The 23137-nt window shown below is 48.0% G+C and overlaps 1 protein-coding gene across 1 annotated transcript in view; it reads left to right on the top strand.

Annotated features, from left to right (window-relative positions):
- Positions 1–23137, top strand: part of PRKCE (protein kinase C epsilon) — a 616913-nt gene that overhangs the window by 572574 nt on the left and 21202 nt on the right. Inside the window, exons 12-14 of the mRNA XM_004369495.2 lie at positions 2801–2939; positions 9421–9609; positions 15331–15477. Coding sequence (XP_004369552.1) covers positions 2801–2939; positions 9421–9609; positions 15331–15477 — 475 coding nt within the window. The remainder of the gene's footprint in view (positions 1–2800; positions 2940–9420; positions 9610–15330; positions 15478–23137) is intronic.

Below are 23137 nucleotides of genomic sequence, written 5' to 3'. Positions count from 1 at the left end.
TTGAGGGACATTTGGGGTACTTGGTAAAGTTAGGGTTGGTGGCCGGCATTGAAAGACATCAACCAACATTAAGCCAGGAAGGCAGAGACGTGTTGCATACAGAGGCAAGAACACCAGCTTTGGGAGCAGGAGACCTGAGTTCTGCTTCTGGTTCCACCAACTCCTCTTGTTGCCTTAAACAAATCTCTTACCTTCTTCAGGCCTTCATTTCCTTATTTCTACACTGGTCTCAGGAGGGTCTGCTCTTCTGAATCCACAGTGTCCTTCGGAGCACGAATGTGCTTTGTAATCTGTGAGTTGCGAGTTTTATTGCCATTGTTACTGCAGGCTAGAGCATAAAGGGGCGCATGACCCAGTAGGGCCCACACAGTCAGCTTCCCACTGATTCCAGCGTTTGTAAGTAGGCAGACAGGCCACCCAGTTCCCCCAAGTCAGTTTCCTCCTGAAGGAAGTGGGTGTAACAATATTAAAGGCCCTCCACTTTTACACACGTTATCTCATTAATCCTTAAAATAAGCCTAGCGACCATGTAAGATACAACTGTTGGCCTCTTTCCATCCAGAGCAAAGGAGAGTGAAGAAAACCAAAGACTTGAGGATACAATTAGTCCAAAGGACAAATGGACCACAGAAACCACAGCCTCCACTAGCCTAAGACTAGAAGAACTAGATGGTGCCCGGCTACCACTGCCAACTGCTCTGACCAGGACACAGTAGAATGTTCCTGTTAGAGTGGGGGGAAAAAAAGTAGACCAAATTCAAATTCATAAAAAAAGACCAGGTTTACGGGTCTGAGAGAGACTAGAGGAACTCCCGAGACTATGGCCCTTAGACACCCTTCTAACTTGGAACTGAAGCTACTCGCAGAGATCACATTTTAGCCAAATAATAGGCCTATAAAATAAACAATAACACACGTGAGGAATGTGCTCTTAGAACTATCAGCTATATGAGACCAAAAGGACAACATCTGCCCAAAAGCAAAGATGAGGAGACAGGAAGGGGCAGGAAAACCAGACGAATGGAAATGGGGAACTCAGGGTGGTAATGGGGAGAATGCTGACACATTGCAAGGATTGCAAGCAATGTCATGGAACAGCTAGTGATTGACAGCCAGCCTCCTGTGTCATCTCCCAGCTGTCCCATCCCAGCCAGAGCTGAGCCTTGACCACACACAGTGGCCAGAGTTGGGAATCTGGCAGCCCTGGCCCCAGGGAGCTAGACTTGGTTGGGCGTACTGTTCTTTCTATAGTTTACAAGCATTTGCTTAGAGCAGCACTTTTTATGTGCTTTCTTTTTCTCAAGAAGTCCCAGCTGTAAGCGGAAGCAAGGTCACGGGTGCAAGGCCACCAGGTCCTAAAGTGCTTCCTGCCCCAACTTTGCACTTGGGCCTGGAGTCCTGACGTAGTTGGATTTCAAGTCCAGATGCCAGCAGGCTTGGGAGAAAGGCCCCCTTCTTCTGAGCGCAAGGGAATGGGGCCTTCTTTGCAAGGCCCTCCACCCTGGAATGGCTGCTGAGGGAGAAGCAGGCCCAGGCAGGGGACCTCCATCTACACAGTCTGGGTCCTTCTGCAGGGCTAGATCTGGGGTGTCCAGACTTGGCTGGTAGGGGAATTCTTATCCAGAACCCTAGATTTTACACAAGATCTTATGCAGACCCCCAAACTGCAAAACGGGCCACAGTGAAGTTGTATTGGTTGAGGCCGGGAGCCCCATGACCGTCAGGTACAACATAGAGATATCAGGGCTCAGCAGGTCCAGGTTATTGCAACCAATGTATCTTTCTTCCTGCCACCAGAACCTTCCCTGACCCAGCCTGCTGGCCCCTAGTAGACTTAGCTTCCAAACGAATCATGCTCATGCAAGCAGGGCTCCCATTGCCCTCAGCATGAATTCTTAACCCCTCACCTTGGCATTCTGGAGCTCTGGTGGTGCAGTGGTTAAGAGCTTGGCTGCTAACCAAAAGGCTGGCCATTCGAATCCACTAACTGCTCCTTGGAAACCCGGTGGGCCAGTTCTACCCTGTCCTGTAGGGTCGCTATGAGTCTGAGTTGACTCGATGGAAACAGGTTTGGTTTTTGGGTTTTACCTTGGCCTTTTAGGCTCTTTATTGCTTTAGCACCTCTCTTGCCTCACTGTTCAGTGGGATCCGATTCCGTGGTCTCTTTTGCATCTGCTTTGTTGCCTTCCCTTCCCTCCCACCCTCTCACTTTGTAGCCTATCTAAACGTCACCTTCTCTCCAAGCTTCTCTTGAGAGTCACTGTTTCCTGGGAGCCCACACTGCCTGTACCAGACTCCAGTGGTCTCCCTCACTGAAATGCAACAGCTCACATCATCAGTGCCTAATCAATTAGCACCTGACCCTTATGTGGCTTTATCTGATTCATTGATGTTAAATGTGTCAGACTTGTCCCCTTAGCTGATCCCCATTGTTAACTCATGAAAGTAGGGAGGGAATAAGTCACTTCCTTTTCTCTATCAGCGTCTAATTAATATGAATTCTTGGACATAGGAGGGTCTCAGTAAATAGCTACTGACTTAATTAAACTGAAGCATATGCTCTTGATATACTCCTGGGGTACTGAAGCTCCTCCCTCACGCTGGGGAGAATGGAGCCGTCTTTGGGGGTTGGCCAACATGGGAGAAATCTGTACTTTGGTTGGTTGCTGCAGGTCCAAGTCTCCTCAAGGATTTTCTTCTCTGGAGCAGATTTCCCTGGAATATGCATATTTCTCCAACTGAAGAAAACCATATTGGGGTGAGTGAGGCATTAACCATATGCTTCTGGCCTGTCTTGCAGGGATTTGAAACTGGACAACATCCTTCTAGATGCAGAAGGTCACTGCAAGCTGGCTGACTTTGGGATGTGCAAGGAAGGGATTCTGAATGGTGTGACAACCACCACGTTCTGTGGGACTCCTGACTACATAGCCCCCGAGGTAAGACCTGGTCCAAAGGGCCACCTCTTGCTGGTGCCAGGACTGATGTATGGGTCCATCTTCCTGCACTGGGGTGTCTAGTGGTGGTTGCAGAAGGCTCCGGAAAACCAGGATGGATTATAGAGGTGGGGGGGGAGAAGAGGAAAGACAAGAGGGCTTCTGATTTCTCCATAAGGAAGTGGTGGTGGTGGTAGTGGTGATAGGTGAACCGAGAATAACAAGCCAAATCTGGCCAGGTCCTCACTGAACATTGCTCTCCTGTCCTAGTCCAGAACCAACAATAAAACTGGGACCAAGAGACATGTGTTGACTTGTATTGTTTTTGCTTCCAAATAACCAGAATAAACAAGCACCACTGATAAAGACAGCAATTAATTTTATCAACTGTAATTTTCCTACAATAAGACCAGGGATGATCTGCCATTTCCAGCATCGTGACGATTCCACATAGTGAGCATGAAGGATGGGGTGGGAACAGGAAAGTGACTGCGTCTCATCATAAACAAAGATCAGAGATGTTCGTTGTGAATCTTGCCAATGGGTTGCCTTTCATAAAAGTTGTGTGGACCTTTTGCTCATTATGAAATGTTTGTTTGCCTTGGGCTCCTCCAGGCCAATCCTGCTCAAACTGAGCAATACCTACTGTGATATGATTCAGATTTAAAGCATGGTCTATAGTAGATACTTAGTAAAAATGGTCTTGAGGGTTCTGCCACATAGTAAGCTGGGACGGAAGTAGCAATTTCTATCAGATACTGCCCATGGTGGATAGGTGTTAGCACAATGACATTTAATTTTCTTTTAATGGGCACTGTTTGAGCACCTGCTAGACACAAAGCAATGTGGTGGATAAAGACTTGACTAAAACACTGGTCCTAGGAATTTTTAAAGGAACTTTTGGTCCAGAGAGAGTGACAGATGAGCAAAGAACTAATTAAGCAGAATAATGAGGTGCATAAAACAAGATGGTACCCCCCGGGGTCAGAAAAGACATCTTGGAGTACCTGTTGGATGAACTGAGTTGTAAATAAGCAGGATTTACATTGGTGGGAGGGGTGGAAAAGACCTTTCTGAAGCAACACAGGGAGGATTGGAGTGGGGACGGAGGTCCCGAATCCCTGGGCCCTGAATCCTGTGGGGGCAAGGCCTGTGCTTCTAATCTGGGTACTGCCAAGGTCCAGCACAGGAATCAGGCTCTTTGTAATGATATGCTAAATGAACGAATGAGAACTCTGTTGGATTCCAACAAGCAAAGGCCAACGGTGAGAAGAATTTGGGGCCTTGTTCAGGGAAGGTAAATAGTGTGGTTAGAATATAGGGCTTGTTGTACCATGATGGCTTGCATGCTGCTGTGATGCTGGAAGCTCTGCTGCTGAGTATTTCAAATACCAAGTCACCCATGGTGGACAGGTTCCAGGGGAGCTTCCAGACTAAGACAGACTGGAAGAAAGTCCTGGTGATCTGCTTCCTAAAATTAGCCAGTGAAAACCCTATGGATCATGACAGAATAGTGTTGGGAGATGAGCCTTCTAGGTTGGAAGGCACTACACAATATCCACAACAATGGCTTCCAACACACCAATGATTATGGGAATGGCACAGGACAGGGCAATGTTTCCTTCTGTGGTACTTGGTCATCGTGAGTCAGAGCTCACTCAACGGCAACTAACAACTGTGCTCATAGAAGGAATGAGATTAGGATCAAGAAGAATCCCCCAAAGAATGTGGCCTTCATCCTGTAGGATCTGTGGACCCACTAAGGGTGTCTCAGTGGAAGAGGGACATAATCAGACCTGCCCCAGGAATAAGACAGGTAATGGCAGTGTGACTGGGAAGGCAGAGAATTAGGGGAGGGAAGCCAGTTGAGTTGGTTTTCACAGACCAGATGAGGCATGGGAAGGTGCTAGGAGGGTGATAGAAGTGGACAAGCTGAGTAATAGGTAACTTCTCTTTAGAAATTTTATCTTCGAAGAAATCTATGGTGACTTGAATCCATCTCTAGTAGTGTGTTCCTTTAGCAGGAACGCTAGGAATTCAACCTTTGAGGAGAACAGAATGAAAGCTACGTCTCTCAATTGAGACCTGTTTTTCTCATCATCCTCCTCATTCATTTTTATCACCAGAACACTCAGTTCTGGCCCCTATGTGAGCTGTCACAGGGTTGACAGTCTAGTGCAGTCATTAAAAACCCAGCCCAAGGCAAACATTCACTTTATGATGAACACAACCCCACCCATACAACTTTCATGAACAGCAACCCATTGGTGAAACTCACAATGAACAACTCTGATTTCTGTTTATAACTAGATGCAGTCACTCTCCTGTTGCCACCCCATCCTCCAACGCCACTGCACTTGAAATGGCAAACCATTTCTGGTCATACTGTAGGCAAATCACAGCTGATAAAGGTGTAGCTGCCTTTGTCAAGGGCCATTGGGAAGATTAAATGAAATTATGCCCCTAACGCACTGAGCACAGTGCCCGGCCCACAGCAAGTGCTGGATGACTGTGGCTCTCGTCATCCTCACCATAGTTGTTAGGCTGTGCAGTGGGGAGAAGCACAGCCTGAAAGTTGAGAGTTGAGATGAGGTCACACTTGGCCCCGAATGTCTCCACGGGACCTTGATCAAGTCACGGAACATTCTTGAGCCTCAGGTTCCTTATCTTTCAAATGGGAATAATAAGAATAACTTCTACCTTATCCACCACATCAAGCTCTTTTGAGAATCTAATGAGATTATAGCATGGAAATGCTTCAGAAAGCATAACCCTCTATTCAAATAGGAGGGGTGGTGAGGCAACGACTAACCCTGAAATGAGAGACACCTTCTGAGGCATTAGCTCTGCCCTAGTGATTCTCTTCCCACCATGTGCCCTCTAGCCAGCCCCCATCACACCCCTCTCCTTCCTCCACACCCAGCCCCTACTTCCCAGGATGTGATCTGGCCCTGGGTTAGTGTCCCTTGTCATCAGGCCCAATGGCTGCCAATTTGCTCTTAGCCTGGCTGTGACCCTCTCAAGGTGTTGGCTGCCACACCAGGTGCCCTCCCATGGCATGTGAAGCCTTGCCCTTCTCACCAGCTCCATCGCTGCAGAGGTGATTAGGAAGCAGATAATTAGGGCCAAGCCTAAAAGGAAGTTGACAAAAGATGCCGCCCAAAACCAGAAGGCTCGGGAGGGGGCCTAGGGGGAAGGTGGGCAGGGCTGCTCTGTGGTTTCCACAGCACCATGTGCATGCAGAAGGCCACCTGGAGGCCACTCTCCTCCCACGGCATGGAGGCACAGAACCCAGGCTGCCCCACCTGCCCAAGGTGGAGGGTGGCCACCTTAGTGCCCAGCGTCCGCTGAGCTCAAGAGGGAAGGGAACATGCTCAGTAAGACATACACACACGACAGCCAGTCACAAAAGGCTGGCTGTCTCCTGAGTGTTTGTAATTGGGTTTGGCACAGTGGTGGGCTCAGAAGAATGCTATAGCCCCTATCCTCTGGTGATTTATAGATACTCTGAGGAGTCAGATGAACATGAAAAGATAGCTAAAAGTATGGTAGCATGTGGAAAGCACCCATAAATCTTAGGAACAGGCAAGGGTCCTAAGATTTTAGAGGTTGGGAGAAAAAGTACCATGGCTGGTGAAATCCATGAAATCTAGGACCTTGAAGGATGGAAGCTAATGGTAACCATGCTCGTCTAGCTTGGAGTGCTAGATCTTTCAAGGTTGGGGAAGGAGCTGGCTTTGACTGTGGAATAGAGAAGAATTACTGATGTCTCAGGATAATGGAGCCTATAGCTCTGACATTTCAGACACCATGTGCTCACCACTGGGCTGAGAGCACTGGTACTAACCAAGCAGATTGTTATTGTTGTTAGGTGCCATCAAGTCAGTTCCGACTCACAGCGACCCTGTGAACAATAGAACGAAATGCTGCACAGTCCGTGCCATCCTCACAATCATTCTTATGTTTGAGCCCTTTGTTGCTGTTTCTGTGTCAATCCATCTCATTGAGGGTCTTCCTCCTTTTTGCTGACCCTCTATGTTACCAAGCATGATGTCCTTCTCCAGGGACTGGTCCCTCCTAATAACATGTCCAAAGTAAGTGAGACGAAGTCTCGCCATCCTGGTTTCTAAGGAGCATTCTGGCTGTACTTCTTCCAAGACAGATGTGTTTATTCCTCTAGACGTCTATGGTATATTCAATATTCTTCACCAACACCCATAATTCAAAGACATCAATTCTTTGGTCTTCCTTATTCATTGTCCAGCTTTCGCCTGCATATGAAGCGATTGAAGATACCATAGATTGGGTCAAGTGCACCTTAGTCCTCCGAGTGACATCTTTGCTTTTTAACACTTTAAAAAGGTCTTTTGCTGTATTTTCTTACCTTCCTTTTCATTCCAAATTTGGAAGATTGCAAAACATGCATTGTTTTTACTGTTTTCAAGATGCTTCTACCCAAGTCTTTTTATTTACCCCAAGCAATTTGTAATCTCTAGAAGGGTATTTTGAGTAAACCACAGAAGGACCAGATGCTCAAGATCAGCCTCCTCTTCTCTGGCCATCTTGAAATTTGAGAACTGAACTGGTTATCTGTCTTGGCCCTGAGAAGTTATCCTGACTGAGGTGTTCTGTGGGAGCTAGAACAATCAGACGCAGACTTTGCCCTTTTTTTCAGGGCCTTTGCAGTGTACCCTCTTTTAGGACATGCACTCCAGCCTCGCTTCTCCTATATACTTCACTTTATGGAACTTTTTGTAGATACATAGAGCTGGGAGCAATCTAGAGAGGTCATCTCCGATACCCACCTGTTTCCGGGCAGGACCATGCCTAACACTGTTCTGACTGATAAGAAGAGAAGATCAAGGGATGGGAACATCACTTCATGATACCTTTCTTAGCCATGGAGACAGCTCAGCATTTACTTCTCTTCTGAGTCAAACATACATCATTGGCCTGCTGTATATTATATATACATGGAGACTAGACTTAACAGAGGAAAGCTTGGACTTAATACCACCTTCCAATTGTATAGAGCTTTGTATTTTGCAGTATTTTTTAAAACCTTCCACTTTAATTAATCTTATGAGATTAAATTGAGAATCTGAGCCCCATGTGATAAATGAGCAAGTCAATGACTAGCTTAAGATCACTCAGAAAATTAAACATCAGCTGCAGGATGGAATGTAAATACTTTGGCTGATCTTCTACCTCCTTCTCCTCTAACATATGGCCAGTGTGTGTTCCAGAAAAGTTAGAATAGGGGCAGTTCCTTGCTTTTCAGAAGGTTCTGCAGCATCGTGACTTCAGGTAGAATTCCTCTCATCCATTAAAACTATGATACAGTTTGTAAAACTTCTGTCCATTCTGCAGGAAGCTCGTGGCATACATGATCAGTAGCATCATGTCATACATGTATTTAACTTAAGTAAATTCAACTTTACATATTTGACCAGAGGAAAAAAAGAGAGAGACAAAGAGAGCATGGATAGGAGAAGTGACCAGTGTCAAAGACAGAATGCATAGGAAATTAAGGAGATTGATTTATTCAGGGAGAAGGTTTATTAATGAGGAAGGTCTCAAAGGAAGGAAGGGGGTCTGGGGCTTCATAGAGGAGGTGAACAGCGAGTCATAGCAGAGTCATGAGGAAAATGGAGGTGGGTCTTATCTCTGAGACATTGAGGAGGGGTAGAGGTGGATCTTACCCCATAGGCCATGGCACAGGGGTCTTTTGCGGTTAGAACAGAAAAGGAAGAGAATGTTCGTAACCAACATTTGTTTCTGGGAGCACAGGGCTTGAATAAAGTTCACTATGGTCATCATTTAAATAAGGCTGCAGTTCTGCTCTCCTTTCCACTCAGCAAGCACACTCTGGACTGAATGTGAGGTGGAAGACAGGAACTTGCTTCACCCTCCTTTACTTTCAACTTGCTCATGTCTCTCTTAGTCTGTGTCTTGCTCCCCTGACTCTCATTTTAGTGTTAAAAAAATATGTTATTTTTTAACTTGGCCCTAAATGCAAGTCAGGAACTTCATCTGATACTTATATAAAGAAACAGTAATTTCTTCCCACTGGAGAACAGATGGTTGACTTATTGTAGTTGTCCTCCAGTATAGCACCTCCCCAAGTCAATTTTCACTGAATTTGCTGATTTAGAACCTAATTTTCTATAACATGGGGCTGTGCTCTGTGCTAGGAGCGAATTGGAGAGGAGAAGATTGGGCTTACAGCTCCTTCCATGGGCACTTGGCACAGGCATTGCTGGTGGGGGCGGTCTACGGTGGGATCTATGGTGGGGAGTCTATGGTGGGGCCTTTGATGGGGTCTATGGTGGGGTCTTTGGTGGGGTCTACAGTGGGGCCTATGGTAAAGTCTTTGATGGGGTCTATGGTGGGGTCTTTGGTGGAGTCTTCAATGGGTCCTCACACACATTGCTGCCCTTTCCCCCTGACTTCACCTCCTCTAACAGTGCTGTTTCCTGAACAGATCTTACAAGAGTTGGAGTATGGCCCTTCGGTGGACTGGTGGGCCCTGGGGGTGCTAATGTATGAGATGATGGCTGGGCAGCCCCCTTTTGAGGCTGACAATGAGGACGACCTCTTTGAGTCCATCCTCCACGATGACGTGCTCTACCCGGTCTGGCTCAGCAAGGAGGCTGTCAGCATCTTGAAAGCGGTGAGTCCCCTGGCCCTCTACCATGTCTGTCTCTTTCTTGATACTCTGTCCTCCTGTCCCTCCCTCCTTCCATCTCTCCTTCTACACTCGTCCTTTCTCCCTTCTCTCTCCGGCACTCTCTTTCCCCACTCTCACTGTTGTGTTCTTCTGACCACTGAATGTGAGGAGTCAAGGGCAGTCACCCAGGGAATCCAGATATAGTTCAGAGGGCTGCTTCCAAGAGAATGGGGCCTGGGATCAACTGTTCTTCTTGTGGGAGAGGGACAGTATGTGTTTTCTGGGATGGGGCACGTGTGGGTCTGTGTCCTCTGTGTCTCCGAGGGAGCAGAGCCCACCCGAACGGCATTGTCATAACCCTATCACTGACACTCTGGGGCTAAGCCTCCTTCCTTACCTGCCACCCAGTGGCCTGTCATCACTCCAGGGCCTGTGATGGGCGGAAAGAGGAAGGAAAGAGGGGAGGGCTCTGTGTCCTTAATAACATCACTGTGGCTCATCAGAAGAGAGGTGTCCACTCAAGATATAAGCAGCCATGCTGGACTCAGACATGTAATAGAGACTGCCCTTACTAATAATCCCTCACATGTGAAAATGCTTAATCTTTCTAAACACAGCTGTTTCTACAATGTGCTGGCACCAACTGCATCAAGTAAATGATGTTCTCTCTCCCCTTTTGAAAGATGTGAAAGGTGATAGGCAGGGAAGGAAATAGACTGGTTTGTCCAAGGCCACCCCACTAGGTTGAGGCAGGACCAGGTGACAACCAGGAACCTTGACTTCTAGTCCTGGCTTCTTTCACCCACCAGAATTCCCTAGGCTTCAGTAGTTTGCATGCCACATTCATAACATTTGCCATTTTCGAGTGCCCTCTGTACCATTATTTACTTTTTCTATTTTCTAATTGACTGCCAATATTTACCTAATAATATGTACTTTACAAGGAACTTTTTGTCACTATCATAGCTAGAAAATCTGTATCACTTGCCATAACTAAATAACATCAATCATCATATGAAGGTGTTTTAATGACCTAAACTCATTTTGTGGATACCTGGTGGCACACATACCGCATTTTGGAAAATGCCACATGAGAACATCTTACTCTTTTCTGTTGTTCTTTTTTTTTCTCCTTCCTTCCCTCTTTCCATTACCTCATTCCCTCTTTTTCTTCCTCATCTACTTCTCTCTGTCTCTGTTTCCCTCTCTCCCCTTCATTAATTCTATGAACTACTATTTATTGTTTCCAATGAACCTGCATTATACTAGATGCTAAGTATTGGTAAATATAACAGCCATGGTCCCTGCTCTGTGGAGCTATAATCCAGTGGGAGGAGAAGGCCAATAAATAAAAAATACATCTGTACATAGCGCAATGAAGGAAGCAAATAGACTGTGTCTATTCACTGATTCATTTATTCAACAAATATTTATTGAGCATCTAGTATGTGCCAGGCACCAAGCCAGGTGTTGGCAGTGTAGTGCACAAAGTCCAAGCTTTTGTGACACAGTCTAGCGAATAAATGAATAGACAAAGAACTGTATATTGTACTAAGTGATAAAGAGTGTTATAAAGAAACATGAGGTGGGATAAGGGGACAAAGAGTGACAGGGTGGCAGGTGAGGGTAAAGTTGTTGTTGTAGTTAACTGATATCAAGTCAGATCCAACTCATGGCAACCTTGTGTATATCAGAACGAAATGTTGTCCTGTCATGCGCCATCTTCATGGTAGTTGGTATGTTTGAGCCCATTGTTGCAGCATTGTGTCAGTCCATGTCATTGAGGATTCCCCTTGTCTTTGCTGACCCTCTGCTTTACCAAACATGATGTCTTTTTCTAGAGATTGGTCTTTCCTGATGACATGTCCAAAGTAAGCAAGTCAAAGTCTCACTACCCTTGCTTCTAAAGAACATTCTGGTTGTATTTCTTCTAAGACTGATTTGTTTGTTCTTTTGGCAGTCCACAGTATAGTCAATATTCTTTGCCAATGCCAAAGTTCAAAAGTATCAGTTCTTCTCCTGTCTTCCTTTGTCATTATCCAACTTTGTCATGTATGTAAAGTGATCAAAAAGACCATGGCTTGAGTCAGGTGCACTTTAGTCATCAAAGTGACACCTTTGCTTTTTAAAACTTTAAGGAGGTCTTTTGTAGCACATCTGGCCAATGCAATATGTCATTTGATTTCTTGGCTGCTGCTTCCATGAGTGTTGATTGTTGATTCAAGCAGAATGAAATTATTGACAACTTCAATTTCTTCTCTATTCACCATGATGTTGTTTATCGATCCAGTTGTAAGGATTTTCATTTTCTTCCCATTCAGAGGTAATCCATACTAAAGGCTATAGTCTTTGACCTTCATCAGTAAGTGCTTCCAGGTGTCTTCATTTTCAGCAAACAAGGTTGTATCATCTGCATAGCACAGGTTATTAATGAGTCTTCCTCCAATACTGACGCCACATTCTTCTGCATCTAGTCTGGCTTCCCGTATTTTTTTTTCTGCATACAGATAGAATAAGTAAGGTGAAAGAATATGACCCAATGACACACCTTTTCTAATTTGGAACCACACAGTATCCCCTTGTTCTGTATGAACAACTGCCTTATACGGGTATAAGAAACCACGGAGTATAATTATTCTAGAATTCTCATTCTTCACAATATTATTCATAATTGGTTATGATCCACACAGTTGAATGCCTTCATGTAGTTGATAAAACACAGTTAAACTTCTTTCTGGTATTTCTGCTTTCAACCAAGATCCATCTGACAACAGCAATGAGATCCCTCGCTCCACGTCCTCCCCATGCTGAGGGAGAGAGAGGAGTGTGATTGTGTTGAGGAAGGCCTCTCCAATAAGGTGACATTAAAGCAGAAACCTGACTGAAGGGAGGTTTCGTCATGTGGATTCCAAGAGAAGAAGTGGGGTTTGATTCTGACTGACAGCTAGATAGCCCAGAGGGTCAGACAGGACTTGTGTTCATTTGATCTATCTGTTCTTGCACTTTGGAGCTGCACTGTGGAGGCATCTCTGAAAAGACAGCAGAGAACACTCACTGATAATTGACTTGAGGTGGAGATGGGAGCCTTTGCCTCCTTTAATTTCCTGAGCCCCATCTTTTCCCAAGTCATGTCTTCCAACTGCCTAGTTGAACAGCTTAGGACAAACTTGTTGAGCAGCCAGAGCAATGGGCGGGCATGGCAGAGCAGCTAACTTGTTCCAAGCCCTGAACCCCTTCTGCGATTCCCCCTGCCAGCATGCCAGCTGAGCCATTTCGTGTTTGGATGATGTAGAGCACTGGTTGTCAACTACAGGCCAGTTTGCCCCCCGCATCCCAAGAAACATTTGGCAATTTCTGGAGACATTTTTGGTTGTCACAACTCAGGGAAGGAGGGAGCTGTTGTTATTGGCATCTAGCGATCAAAGACCAGGATGCTGCTCTACATCCTATAATGCACAGGGCAACTCCCCACAACAAAGAATTATCCGGCCCCAACTGTCAATAGCACCAAGGCTGAGACACTCTGACCTACAGAGATTCAGAAAGTTAGAGGTTATACCCATGTTAATTGGTTGGTGGGGGTGAGGGCACCCTGTGAGAAGAACATCTGGCTGGGCAGGAGCAGCTTCCTGAGGTGTTAAAACCTGTCTGTTTATCCCTAGCTCTGATAATCCCCCTCCCAGAAGAGGGAGGGCAGGAAGAGCTGAGGAAGTGAGGAGGAGTCTTCCACTCCCTTGGCCTTGGAACACTTCACTTCCTCACATTGTCATGCAGTTGATGCTAGGGCCAGACCGGGCTTTCCATAACTCTGGCCCCTGAGCTGGTCTCTCGGGCTACTGCCTATGTGAAGGTGCTGCAGAACTCTAGAGGGGGCGTTCGCATCACAGAGTTGGGCAGTGTACAACCTATGCAACAGTAAATGACAGTCCTGATGCCTTCCTCCCTCAGCACTGTGCCTGGAGACCCAGCCTTCAGCACTCTATTCGGTCATTAAAGTTTACTGAGTACCTAAAAGGAGCCAGGCACCGAAGCAGGTGCTGGGACGATAGGACTGGCTTCTGTGTCATAGAGCTTACCATCCACTGAAGGAAAGAGATGTTAAGACAAATTATAATTTAAATAAACAGGGAACCTGGGGTGCCTGTATCATCAGAGGGGAAATCCAGTGATGCTTCACAGAGGAGGAGCATTTTAACCGGTTCTTGGAGAATCGGCAGGAACTGGGGAGTGATATTCCAGCCAGACACAATAAAGGATGCAAAAGGCCAGCAAGGTAGATTGGATTTAGACTAAGAAGTTCCCATGTGCCATGTTAAGGAGTATAGACTCTATCCTGTGGGCCAGAGGAAGCCATCTGAGGTGTTTAAGCAGGGTTGACCTGTACCAACTTACAGAGTAGAAAGATGGAGTGCACGGGTACCGCTCCTGGCTTGCATTTACCCACCACCCTTGCGTTCTCCTCTGTGGCTCCCGCTGCTGCGGTGGTATTTAGCCTGTGCCCCTGTGCTTCAGTTTCATGGGCACCAGGCAAAAGACAAAAAATTCTCCCTTGCTGATGAAGTCTGAAATTCCACCATTATATATTTGTTCCTTTGGATTGCATTTTGTCCTGTCAAGTTCCTTTGGTAGAATGCAGACGCTCAATCTTCACCCCATGACATAGAACACTTTGTCTCTAATACACACACAAACACTTACACACACATACACACCCCTTTATTTTGGTTGGCTGTCAGAAATATTTCCACCTACCGGCACTTTTTTTTTTTTTTTTCAAGATTATATGGGTATATATTTGCTCAATCAAATGAATGTTTACCGTTAGGACTGACTCATTTAATTGGAATAATAAATTTGCTTGGGAGGGCAGGGCCACAGGACACCACTCAAAAAATATAAAACACATCAGCGTGATTTTTTAAATATAAACATTGAGAAGCAATAAACTTTTCTTTTTCTTTGTTTTTATTTTTTTGTTTTGTTTTGCTTTTGTTTCTTTTTACCTATTGACCTACATGTACACTTCATGCCGCAGATTGCAAATACATACCCAGGAATAAAGGACGGGCAGGGGGTGGTTTGGTAATTTACTCCACGTGAACACCTAATCCTCTTCCCTTACCACAGAAAGGTCTTTTGACCCATCAGTGTAAATGAGTTTATCAAACCCTAGTCTCCTCTCTCAAGATTTGAGAAACTGAAGGTTTTCAGGGAAATTAGTAAGAACTTGAGTTCCTGATCCTACTTTTGTACTTTCCTAGCTGTGTGACCTTGGGAAAGTCAATTAACCTCTCTGTGCCTCAAGTACCTCACTTGTAAAATAGGAAATAGGACCTACCCCATAGGATTGTGTGAGGATGAAATAGGTTAATGTATATGAAATGCTTAGAATGGTGACTAAACCCATCGAACCCGTTGCCATCGAGACGATTCCAACTCATAGAGACCCTATAGGACAGAGCAGAACTGTCCTATATAGATTCCAAGAAGTGACTGGTGGATTTGAACTGCAGGCCTTTTAGTTAGCAGCCGAGCTCTAAAGTAGATCCTAGATGAGAGTTAAAGGAGACCCTCAGGGTGAAGCCTCTGAAAGGGCAGAAAGCAGACTTGGGAGGTGATGCTGAGGGTGCCACCTTGGCTGGTGGGTTTGGTCAGCATCTTGCCCTCCCAGCCTGTGCCTGCCAGGCTTCGACACTAATTCTTTCTCTCTCTGCACACCTGCAGTTTATGACCAAGAACCCCCACAAGCGCCTGGGCTGCGTGGCGGCGCAGAATGGTGAGGACGCCATCAAGCAGCACCCGTTCTTCAAGGAGATCGACTGGGTGCTTCTGGAGCAGAAGAAGATCAAGCCGCCCTTCAAGCCTCGAATTGTAAGTTGGGCCCGCGGTGGCAGGATCCAGAGCAGACACTAGGTGGAGGCGGGAACCCGCACGGCAGGCATCGGGTGCCCAGACAGACTGCTGGAGGGAGGGAAGGCATCCCCAAAAAGGATGATTGGGGGACACGCTTCAGAGCCAAAATGACAAGGGCAGGAGGTGGCCAAGACTCTCCCCAATAAAGAGTCTCTTAGGCCCTAAGTGTTTGCTGTCAGAAAAATGTCACCTCTAGCAGTAACCAAGATGATAATGTATACAGGATGCAGAAGAACGCTTTAACAGAGATTTGTTTATTTGCTCAAAAATGACAAACAAGCCTAACCTTCCATGTATGGTAGTGACATAAGATTTCTTTATAAATAAATGGGTTTAAGTTTTTAAGTGAGTCCGTTGAAAGAAACATGTTAACAAAATAATAGTCATAGTCATTATGTGGAAATGGCACAGAATGGGAAGTTGAGACATTTGAGAAAGACTGTGCTGGTGGGAGCCGATGGAGAGGCCTAACCTGTAAGAGGCCATTTCTTTAGAAAATTGGCAGACTTTTCCCATCTCAGAGCTCCCCTCACCCCGCCCCTGCCCCACTCCCCCTCTGCCTTCTCTCCAACCTCAGCGTGCGTGCGTTTCCATCCAGATTCTTTGGCCTGCTGTGGTGGGGCCAGTCAGAGGGCACCTGGAGCTCAGAGGTTGGACAGGGCAGAGCTAGGAGTTGGGCCTGACTTGGACAGCGGAGACCACGTCCTGGCAGCAGACTTTCACCAGAAGGGGATTGGGAGAGTGTGTGTGATGAGAGGAGAGGGGGGAGAATATTTTAATTCTGCTGGTTTTTAGCCCAGTGAGACACTCATTCAGACTGAGAACCTGGCTGGCCAACTGACTGGCCAGATGGCTGTAAAAGTTCAGAGGCTATTGGGCAGGGGCCCCAGAGTGGTAGAGCTGGGGTCCCAGGCGGGGAGGACCCTCTGTCACCCTGCATTCTGTCAGATGAACCCTCCCATCTCCCCCTCCAAGTATGGAAAAGACATTCTTGTGCTTTGTGAAAGATCAGAGAAGAATCCCATTGTGTCCAGGCAGGTTTGGGGTGAGCCTTATTGATAGTGCTGGGTTCCTAGGTATGAACTGTGTGTGCGTAACTCTCGGGAATGGCACGACAGGCCTCAGCTAGGCCAGAGCACAGGACCTTGGCCGTCCTTGTTAGCAGTCCTCATTTGCTTCCTCCTGTGATTTTGTGGTTTGTGTTGGGCAGCACACAGCTTGGGCCTGGCTGGATTTAGGTTCACCTCTTTTCTTTGCTAACATCACCTCCACTCCTGCCCGTCCCACTGCAGCTCTGGGGCCCACTGTGCTGAGCCAGGCTGTAGGGGTGGTAGACCAGAGGGGAGGTTTGGGGTGCGAGCTCCGTGGTGTCACTCACATGCCAGCCTGTCCAGTGGCTGGGGTCTGGGCGTCTCTGCAAGTGGCCTTAAGGACAAAGTTAACTGTGCCTCTAACAAAATGGAAGTAGGAGACCAGAGGCCTGCCAGAGAAGAAGGAAAAACAAAAAGCTCAGGCCTGAGAGTAAGATTTTAATTTAGATGTAATCTAAGTTAGTAAACCCAAAGGAAAATTGGACATAGAGCCAAGTAAAGAATCCAGACTCAACAAACAGGAACCCTGGACAAGACCAAGGGCTGGTCAGACATCAGCGTAGCTCTATAAAATGACTTAAACTTAATTCTAGACTCTAGGTCAACAAAGTGACTTGAAGTTAGGCTCAGGGAGCACTGGGCCCAGCTGGGCTGGTGGGGTGTGGAGGGGACTGGGAAAGCCCTGGGGAGCCATTACCAGGGTGTGAAGGGGGGAGGGGGCCTAGTGTCTTCTAGAGAGAGCCAGGGAGAAGGCCTTTATTGAGAGGCCACATGGAAGGGAGAAATTAGGGAAGATCTTTAATCGCAGAAGTCACAATGGAAGTTTTAAACTATAGTTGAATGGAGAATAGTCTCAGGCTTGGGTTTAATTGATGACACAATGTTGATTGCCAGAGGCCTTTCCAGGGAGTTTTATTCAAAGCCAGGGAGGAGATTGCTCTGAGACTTATGGATCCCTGAGAAGCTCCAGTCTCTGCAAGCTCTTCTCTATGCTCTAGGTGTACCAGGAATTCCTCACTGGGAACTCCAACCTATAGCTTGACACTTGGAGCTAAATGAGATGGCAGACTTTCCGAGGGGAGTCACACTTTGAGCTGTACCTGGCTTCCCGACAGAGTGAGGGAAGAATGAGGGAAGGGGCGAGAAGAACAGGTGTGAGGTTACTGTGGGTCTGCGGGAAAGGGGCCGGAACCTAGACACAGAGGGAAGGGAAACGGAGTCAAGAACCCAGGGGGAGGCTGCACAGTAATGTGCGGGCTCCACATTGGCTCAGACAAGCAGGGAGCCCCTTTAAAGATTTATCTGGCCAGGAATGATGTCGCTCCTATGGTCAGGGGTGTGAGTGGGGCTCCGGGAACTACCAGTAAGGGTTCACCCCTGGCAGAGAAGAAGGATATACTCCTCTTGGGACACACTCAAAGAGAAGGGAAAGATACTACGGGAAGGGAAAGGGTCAGGCCATGTTGGGGCTGAGGGATGTGTCTCCACCTGGAGCCAGTGTTTCTCTTCCCTTGAGCTCTCGAGCGCTCCCAGTGAGGACCAGAGGGCAGGACCCTGCTTCCTTTGCTGGGACTCAAGTAGGCTTCCAGAGGTCTCACCACCCACTGAGGGGATGCAAAGAGAAAGGGGAGGTGCCTCCTACAAATTTCAAAACTTAGTCTTAGTTGGACTTCCTAAAACCTGACTTCCCACTCTGCTCCCATCAGCCTCCAGAGTTATCCTTGAAAGCTGTTGGGGGCCAGAGGACGAGTGTTTATCAGGCTGGTTTGAATTCAGCTTGGAGAAGGGAATTCGAACATCTAGAGGAAAGAAAAGGAAAACTGAAAACTTAAGTTGTGCAAGAGGTGCTTCTGGTCACATTTTGAGCCAAATAATATTGACCCTTGAAGGGTTCTTAGCTGCGAGTCTTTAGAGACCTATACTTAAATGTCTGATCTCATTTACATCCTTGAGACTAGAGATTTCTCTCAGGAGAGAAAATTGGAGGAAGAAAAGAACAAAGTCTGTTTATCAGGTTAGAAAGATGTCCCAAATCTGCCCCTAAATTTGGGCTCTTCCTTAAAAAAATGACAGTGGCACCACCCCAAGTCATCTGTGGGCTTGTTTGCAGCAAAAACAAATGTTGAGTTATATTAAAACCCACTGTGGTGATGAATGTACTGTATTTCCCATCTCTGAAGGCCTTGCAGAAACAATGAAAACTCACACAAGGCATTTATAAGCCACGACCCATTTCTAACCAAGTCAGGGTTGGTGTGGGGGCCTGCCTGGCCCAGATACCAGCAAGGAGGTGGCTCTGTGTTCCATCAGCAGGGTCACCATTGCCCATAGGCAAAATAGATGCCCACCCACAAGAGGGAACTGCAGAAACACGGGGAAGCTGACGTATGTCCTCGCAGAAGTCCTCTGTGAGCAGAGCTGGCTTAGAGCCTAACGTTGGGAAGAAGTGGCCAGGACAGTGGATCACAAGCAGCCAGGGACAGCATGAGGCTCTCGAACCCTGGCACTGGGGGACAGATTCTCAGTCAAGGGAAAGACACAGAGAGAAGGGAAGGGGACAAGCTTGTGAGCAAACATCACCCTCGTGGCCTCAAGAAGACACTGGGCAGGTGTTGAAACAAGCGAGGAAACCAGTTGCACAAACTGCCCTAATCTCCCACGGCCAAAGAACCCCTGGGAGGGTTTGGTCAAGGGCCTGAAGGCTGTGTGAGAGCCCCAGTTTCCTGTGCCTGGGCTAGCTCCACCTGCTCCTGCCATGCCCACTGACATCACACCAGAATGCCACCAATCCCAGAAACCTGCTGGACCACCATCGTACCGTTCCTCTGTTGTCCATACTAAATCTGAGCACACTGGGAGATGTCCTACCTGTCTTATTCAGAAAGGAATTGGTTTTGTCGGGTGGTAGGTGCTGGAGGTCCTGTCATGGAATCCGGGACTTAAGAAGATCCAAGACTGAGCTGAATGTTTTCCATAGCTCCTGGCCACCCCACTCCCACTGCGCAGACACAGCCCCTCCTTGGAAGAACCTGCCAGGCCCTGGGAGCCTACACTCTGCCCAGGCTGGCTCAGCTGGTGGCTGGCAGTCTCTGGGTCACCCCCACAGGGGCTGAGGATGTGTCAGGAGAACAGCTCCCAGGCCTGAATGTCCATCCCCTCCACAGGAAGCTTCGCCCCTCTGAAGATATCACCAAGGAGATTGTTCAGATTTCGTAGCTGGAATTTGGCCTCTGGTCACATCCCATCACATACCTCAATGGGCTGCTGTCCCCTCCAGGCCTTTGCCTTCTTGAGATGTTTTCTGAGCTGAAGTTGCTGCTCCCTTGGCGCCTGGCCTCCCTGTCAAACCCTGCCCCGACTCACCAGCTGCCATTAGTCCAACGGGGCTTCCAGTCTTCAGGTTTAGGCTCCTTTGCCCCTACCCTACCCCAGTCCATTTCTCAGTGGCCTCTGCTTCAGTGTGGGGATTTTCTGCTCCTTTTCTCTTATTTGTCCCCCACCCCAGCTATCTTGTATATCCTCCCGCCTCCGCGTCCACCCTCTGTCCTCCCACATACTGCATGGATTTCACACAGACGATGTGTCAACACCAAACCACACTCGGCCATCATACTCAATTCAGTTTTCTGGGGGTGGCTTATGTAAGAGCAAGGACAACCCATGGGGATTGTTTGGTGGCAGGTTCCCCAGCAGTACCTGGGGGAATAGAAAAGCCAGCAAACCCAGAGCCAAAGCCTCTGAGAGTGGAGAGAATCTCCACACAGAATTCACTGGTCTGTCCCCTCAGTTCAAAGATGGTGGCATTGTCGAATCACTGAAAGAAGTAGCTCCTTTAGCTTTTGGGTCACTGTTGGGCTTTCCTTCTGTCAGGACCATAGAGGGTAGAGTGATGTGCTTGGTGTGGTTGAAGGGCATCACCTGACCATGCAGATCTTGGGGGTGTTTTGCCCACTCCTGGCTTCCCTCCTGTGTACCCCTCCCTTCCCCAAAAAAGTGTTAGGCTCTGAAGTTACAGCTGCCAGGGCTTCAGCCCTGGAATGTGGGAAGCCAGTGTAGGAGGGCGAGATTGCCTCCCCAGAAGCCTAGCTGTCCTCAGTGAAAGCCAACGGCAAGGAGGGAAATACCGGCCAAGTAAACTTTGTGTACGTGTTCTCTCTTTTCAAGTTTGCTTCAGTGTGAATGTCCCTCTTTAAGGTAAGGCCTCCAGAATGGGGAGTCCTTCCAGGTAGGTGACCCCTCAGGCCTGGCGACATGGAGGCCCCTTCCAACCTCATGATCCGTTTCCATCCAGCCATCCGCGGTGCATGGCGGGACTCCCGAGGGCAGCCCCATTGCATGCTCCTGCATGACTGGGCCGTGCTGACAGGAAACCTGGGAAGTGGGCTTGAGACCCTCACACCTCACCAACTCAGCCGCCTGAGGAGGAGCCCCACCCAGCAGGCAGCCCCTTTCCCTAAGCCAGCCCACATGCCCAGGGACCCCCAGGAACTGGGACCAGGAAGATGGAGGCCAGAGGACTCTTTAGATGCCATCCTCCCGCCAATCCTGGCTGAGCAGGTGTGCGAGCTGGCTGGTTCTGGGGCCACCAGTGAGGATAATTCTCCTGGACTTGTCCATGCCATAACAAGACCCATAGCATCCACGAGGCTAGAAGGTCACTCCGAGGAGCTGGGCTCTGGCCCAGGTTTGGAGGGCATGGGAACAGTTCAGGAGCCTGTTTTTGGTAGTTGGCCCAGGTGGTGGTGTGGTGTGGTGGACAGAGTGCTGGCTTTGAAGTCAGAGGGACTTTAAAAGCCAAAGACTCCTGTTCCAAAGGGGCTGGGGGTCAGGAGTTCAGAGGAGGGAATGAGCCCCATCCAGTCAGGAAACCAGCCGGTACAGGTACAATCCAGTGCTTGGCTCATAACCAGGTGTGCGTTTGGGAGAGGAGTTTTGAGTTTTGCCTGTCAAGATTAGAGGACAGGGGGTGAGAGATGGGATGAAGAGGGCCTCCCCAGACAGGCCAGGAGGCAGGGCCTCCATGGGTCATGGGAGCCTGCGTCAGCCACATCCACCCTGGGTCTTGTAGAGGCACCTGTCCAGGTGAGGCCATGTTGGTGGGTGAGCAATGCCCTCCTGCCTGTCTCTGAGGACAGGGCTAAAGGGTGTCCAGCAGCCGGGGTGGAGGGCAGTGGTCAGAGGCTGGTTAATTTGACCTCCACATGACCTGCATGAAATAAAAGCAGAAAGAGCCCCAAACCTTCCCCAGAGACGGGCTCAGCCCTCCGCCCTCAAGCCAGCATTTGCTCTTTGAAGGATGCAGACATTAGGGGACTTTTCCAAGTTGGCAGGATTCCCCCTGCCCCCACTCATATCAGCCTCCAAGTCCAGGATCCTAAATCCTCAGAGGCACATCTGTCACCCAGGTTTCTATTCGGCAGGATTGGTGCCCTGTTCGCATTGTTTTGCTGAGGAGGGTGGTGGGTGGTAACAGAATTTTATTTGGCCTAAATTTAACCCTCAAACAGGGCCCTCATTCTAGAATTCTGTGATTTGACAAATAGATATTAGTTTTGTGACTGTTCTATAAGCTTCCATATCAACCTCGGTGTCTTCAAACTGAGAAGGCCTGGCCCAGGTACCTGGCCCATCAACACTCTTTGCCATTTTGGTTAGCCCTTACCTACTCCACCTCGGCAGGGCTTTCCCAGAGGTGCAGAGCTTGGATGCCAATGCAGCATTTCAGGTGTATGAGCCCAGAGAGATGTGGAAGAGGGTGGAGAATGGCAGGGAAGGTGAGACACAATACTTGCCTTAAGTAGGGAGATGGGATGATAAGCCCTCCGGAGTAAAGCTTATCAACTGAGATGACTTAGAAAAATAAACCAGACCTTGACCTGGGGCTCAGCCAGACTCCTGCCTCCTCCCTGTAATAGCTGACCTCTCACCAGATATTTGGCAGCAGTGGAAGTTGTGGTCTTCCAGGGGAGGTACGGCAGACTCGGGCCACAAGTAGCCAGGTAGCTGGGGTGTGGGTGTTCCACTAAATGATTCAGAATGCAGTAACTCTGAATTCAGCACCCACCCTGTATCGCAAGCAGTGAGCTAAGGGAAATCACTGAGCAGAGCTGGCAGCCAGTCCCTTCTGTTTCCACCTGTGAGCCCCTGAGCAAGTCGCCGAGTCTCTCCTCCCTTCCAATAAAACGAGGGACTTAAGCAATGCCTAACCTTTCGCTCCGAGTCCCTGGGTGGTGCAAACCGTTAACATACTCGGGTGCTAACCGTAAGATTGGAGGTTCATGTCCACCCAGAGGTGCCTCAGAAGAAAGCGTTGGTGATCTACATCCAAAACATATCAGCCATTGAAAACCCTATGAAGCACAGTTCTACTCGGACACACATGGGGGTGCCCTGCGTCAGAGTCAACTTGATGGCAACTGGTTTTTTGTTTGTCTGGTTTTTGTTTTTTTGGTTTTTTCCAGTTTTCTTCAAGCCCCAGCCATTGAGGGTAGGGATTTATGTATTTTTTAAACTCAACTTTATTGCAG

Source organism: Trichechus manatus, unplaced genomic scaffold, assembly GCF_000243295.1.
Source record: "Trichechus manatus latirostris isolate Lorelei unplaced genomic scaffold, TriManLat1.0 scaffold00005, whole genome shotgun sequence".
NCBI lineage: Eukaryota > Metazoa > Chordata > Mammalia > Sirenia > Trichechidae > Trichechus > Trichechus manatus.
This window is presented reverse-complemented; position numbering and strand designations above follow the sequence as displayed.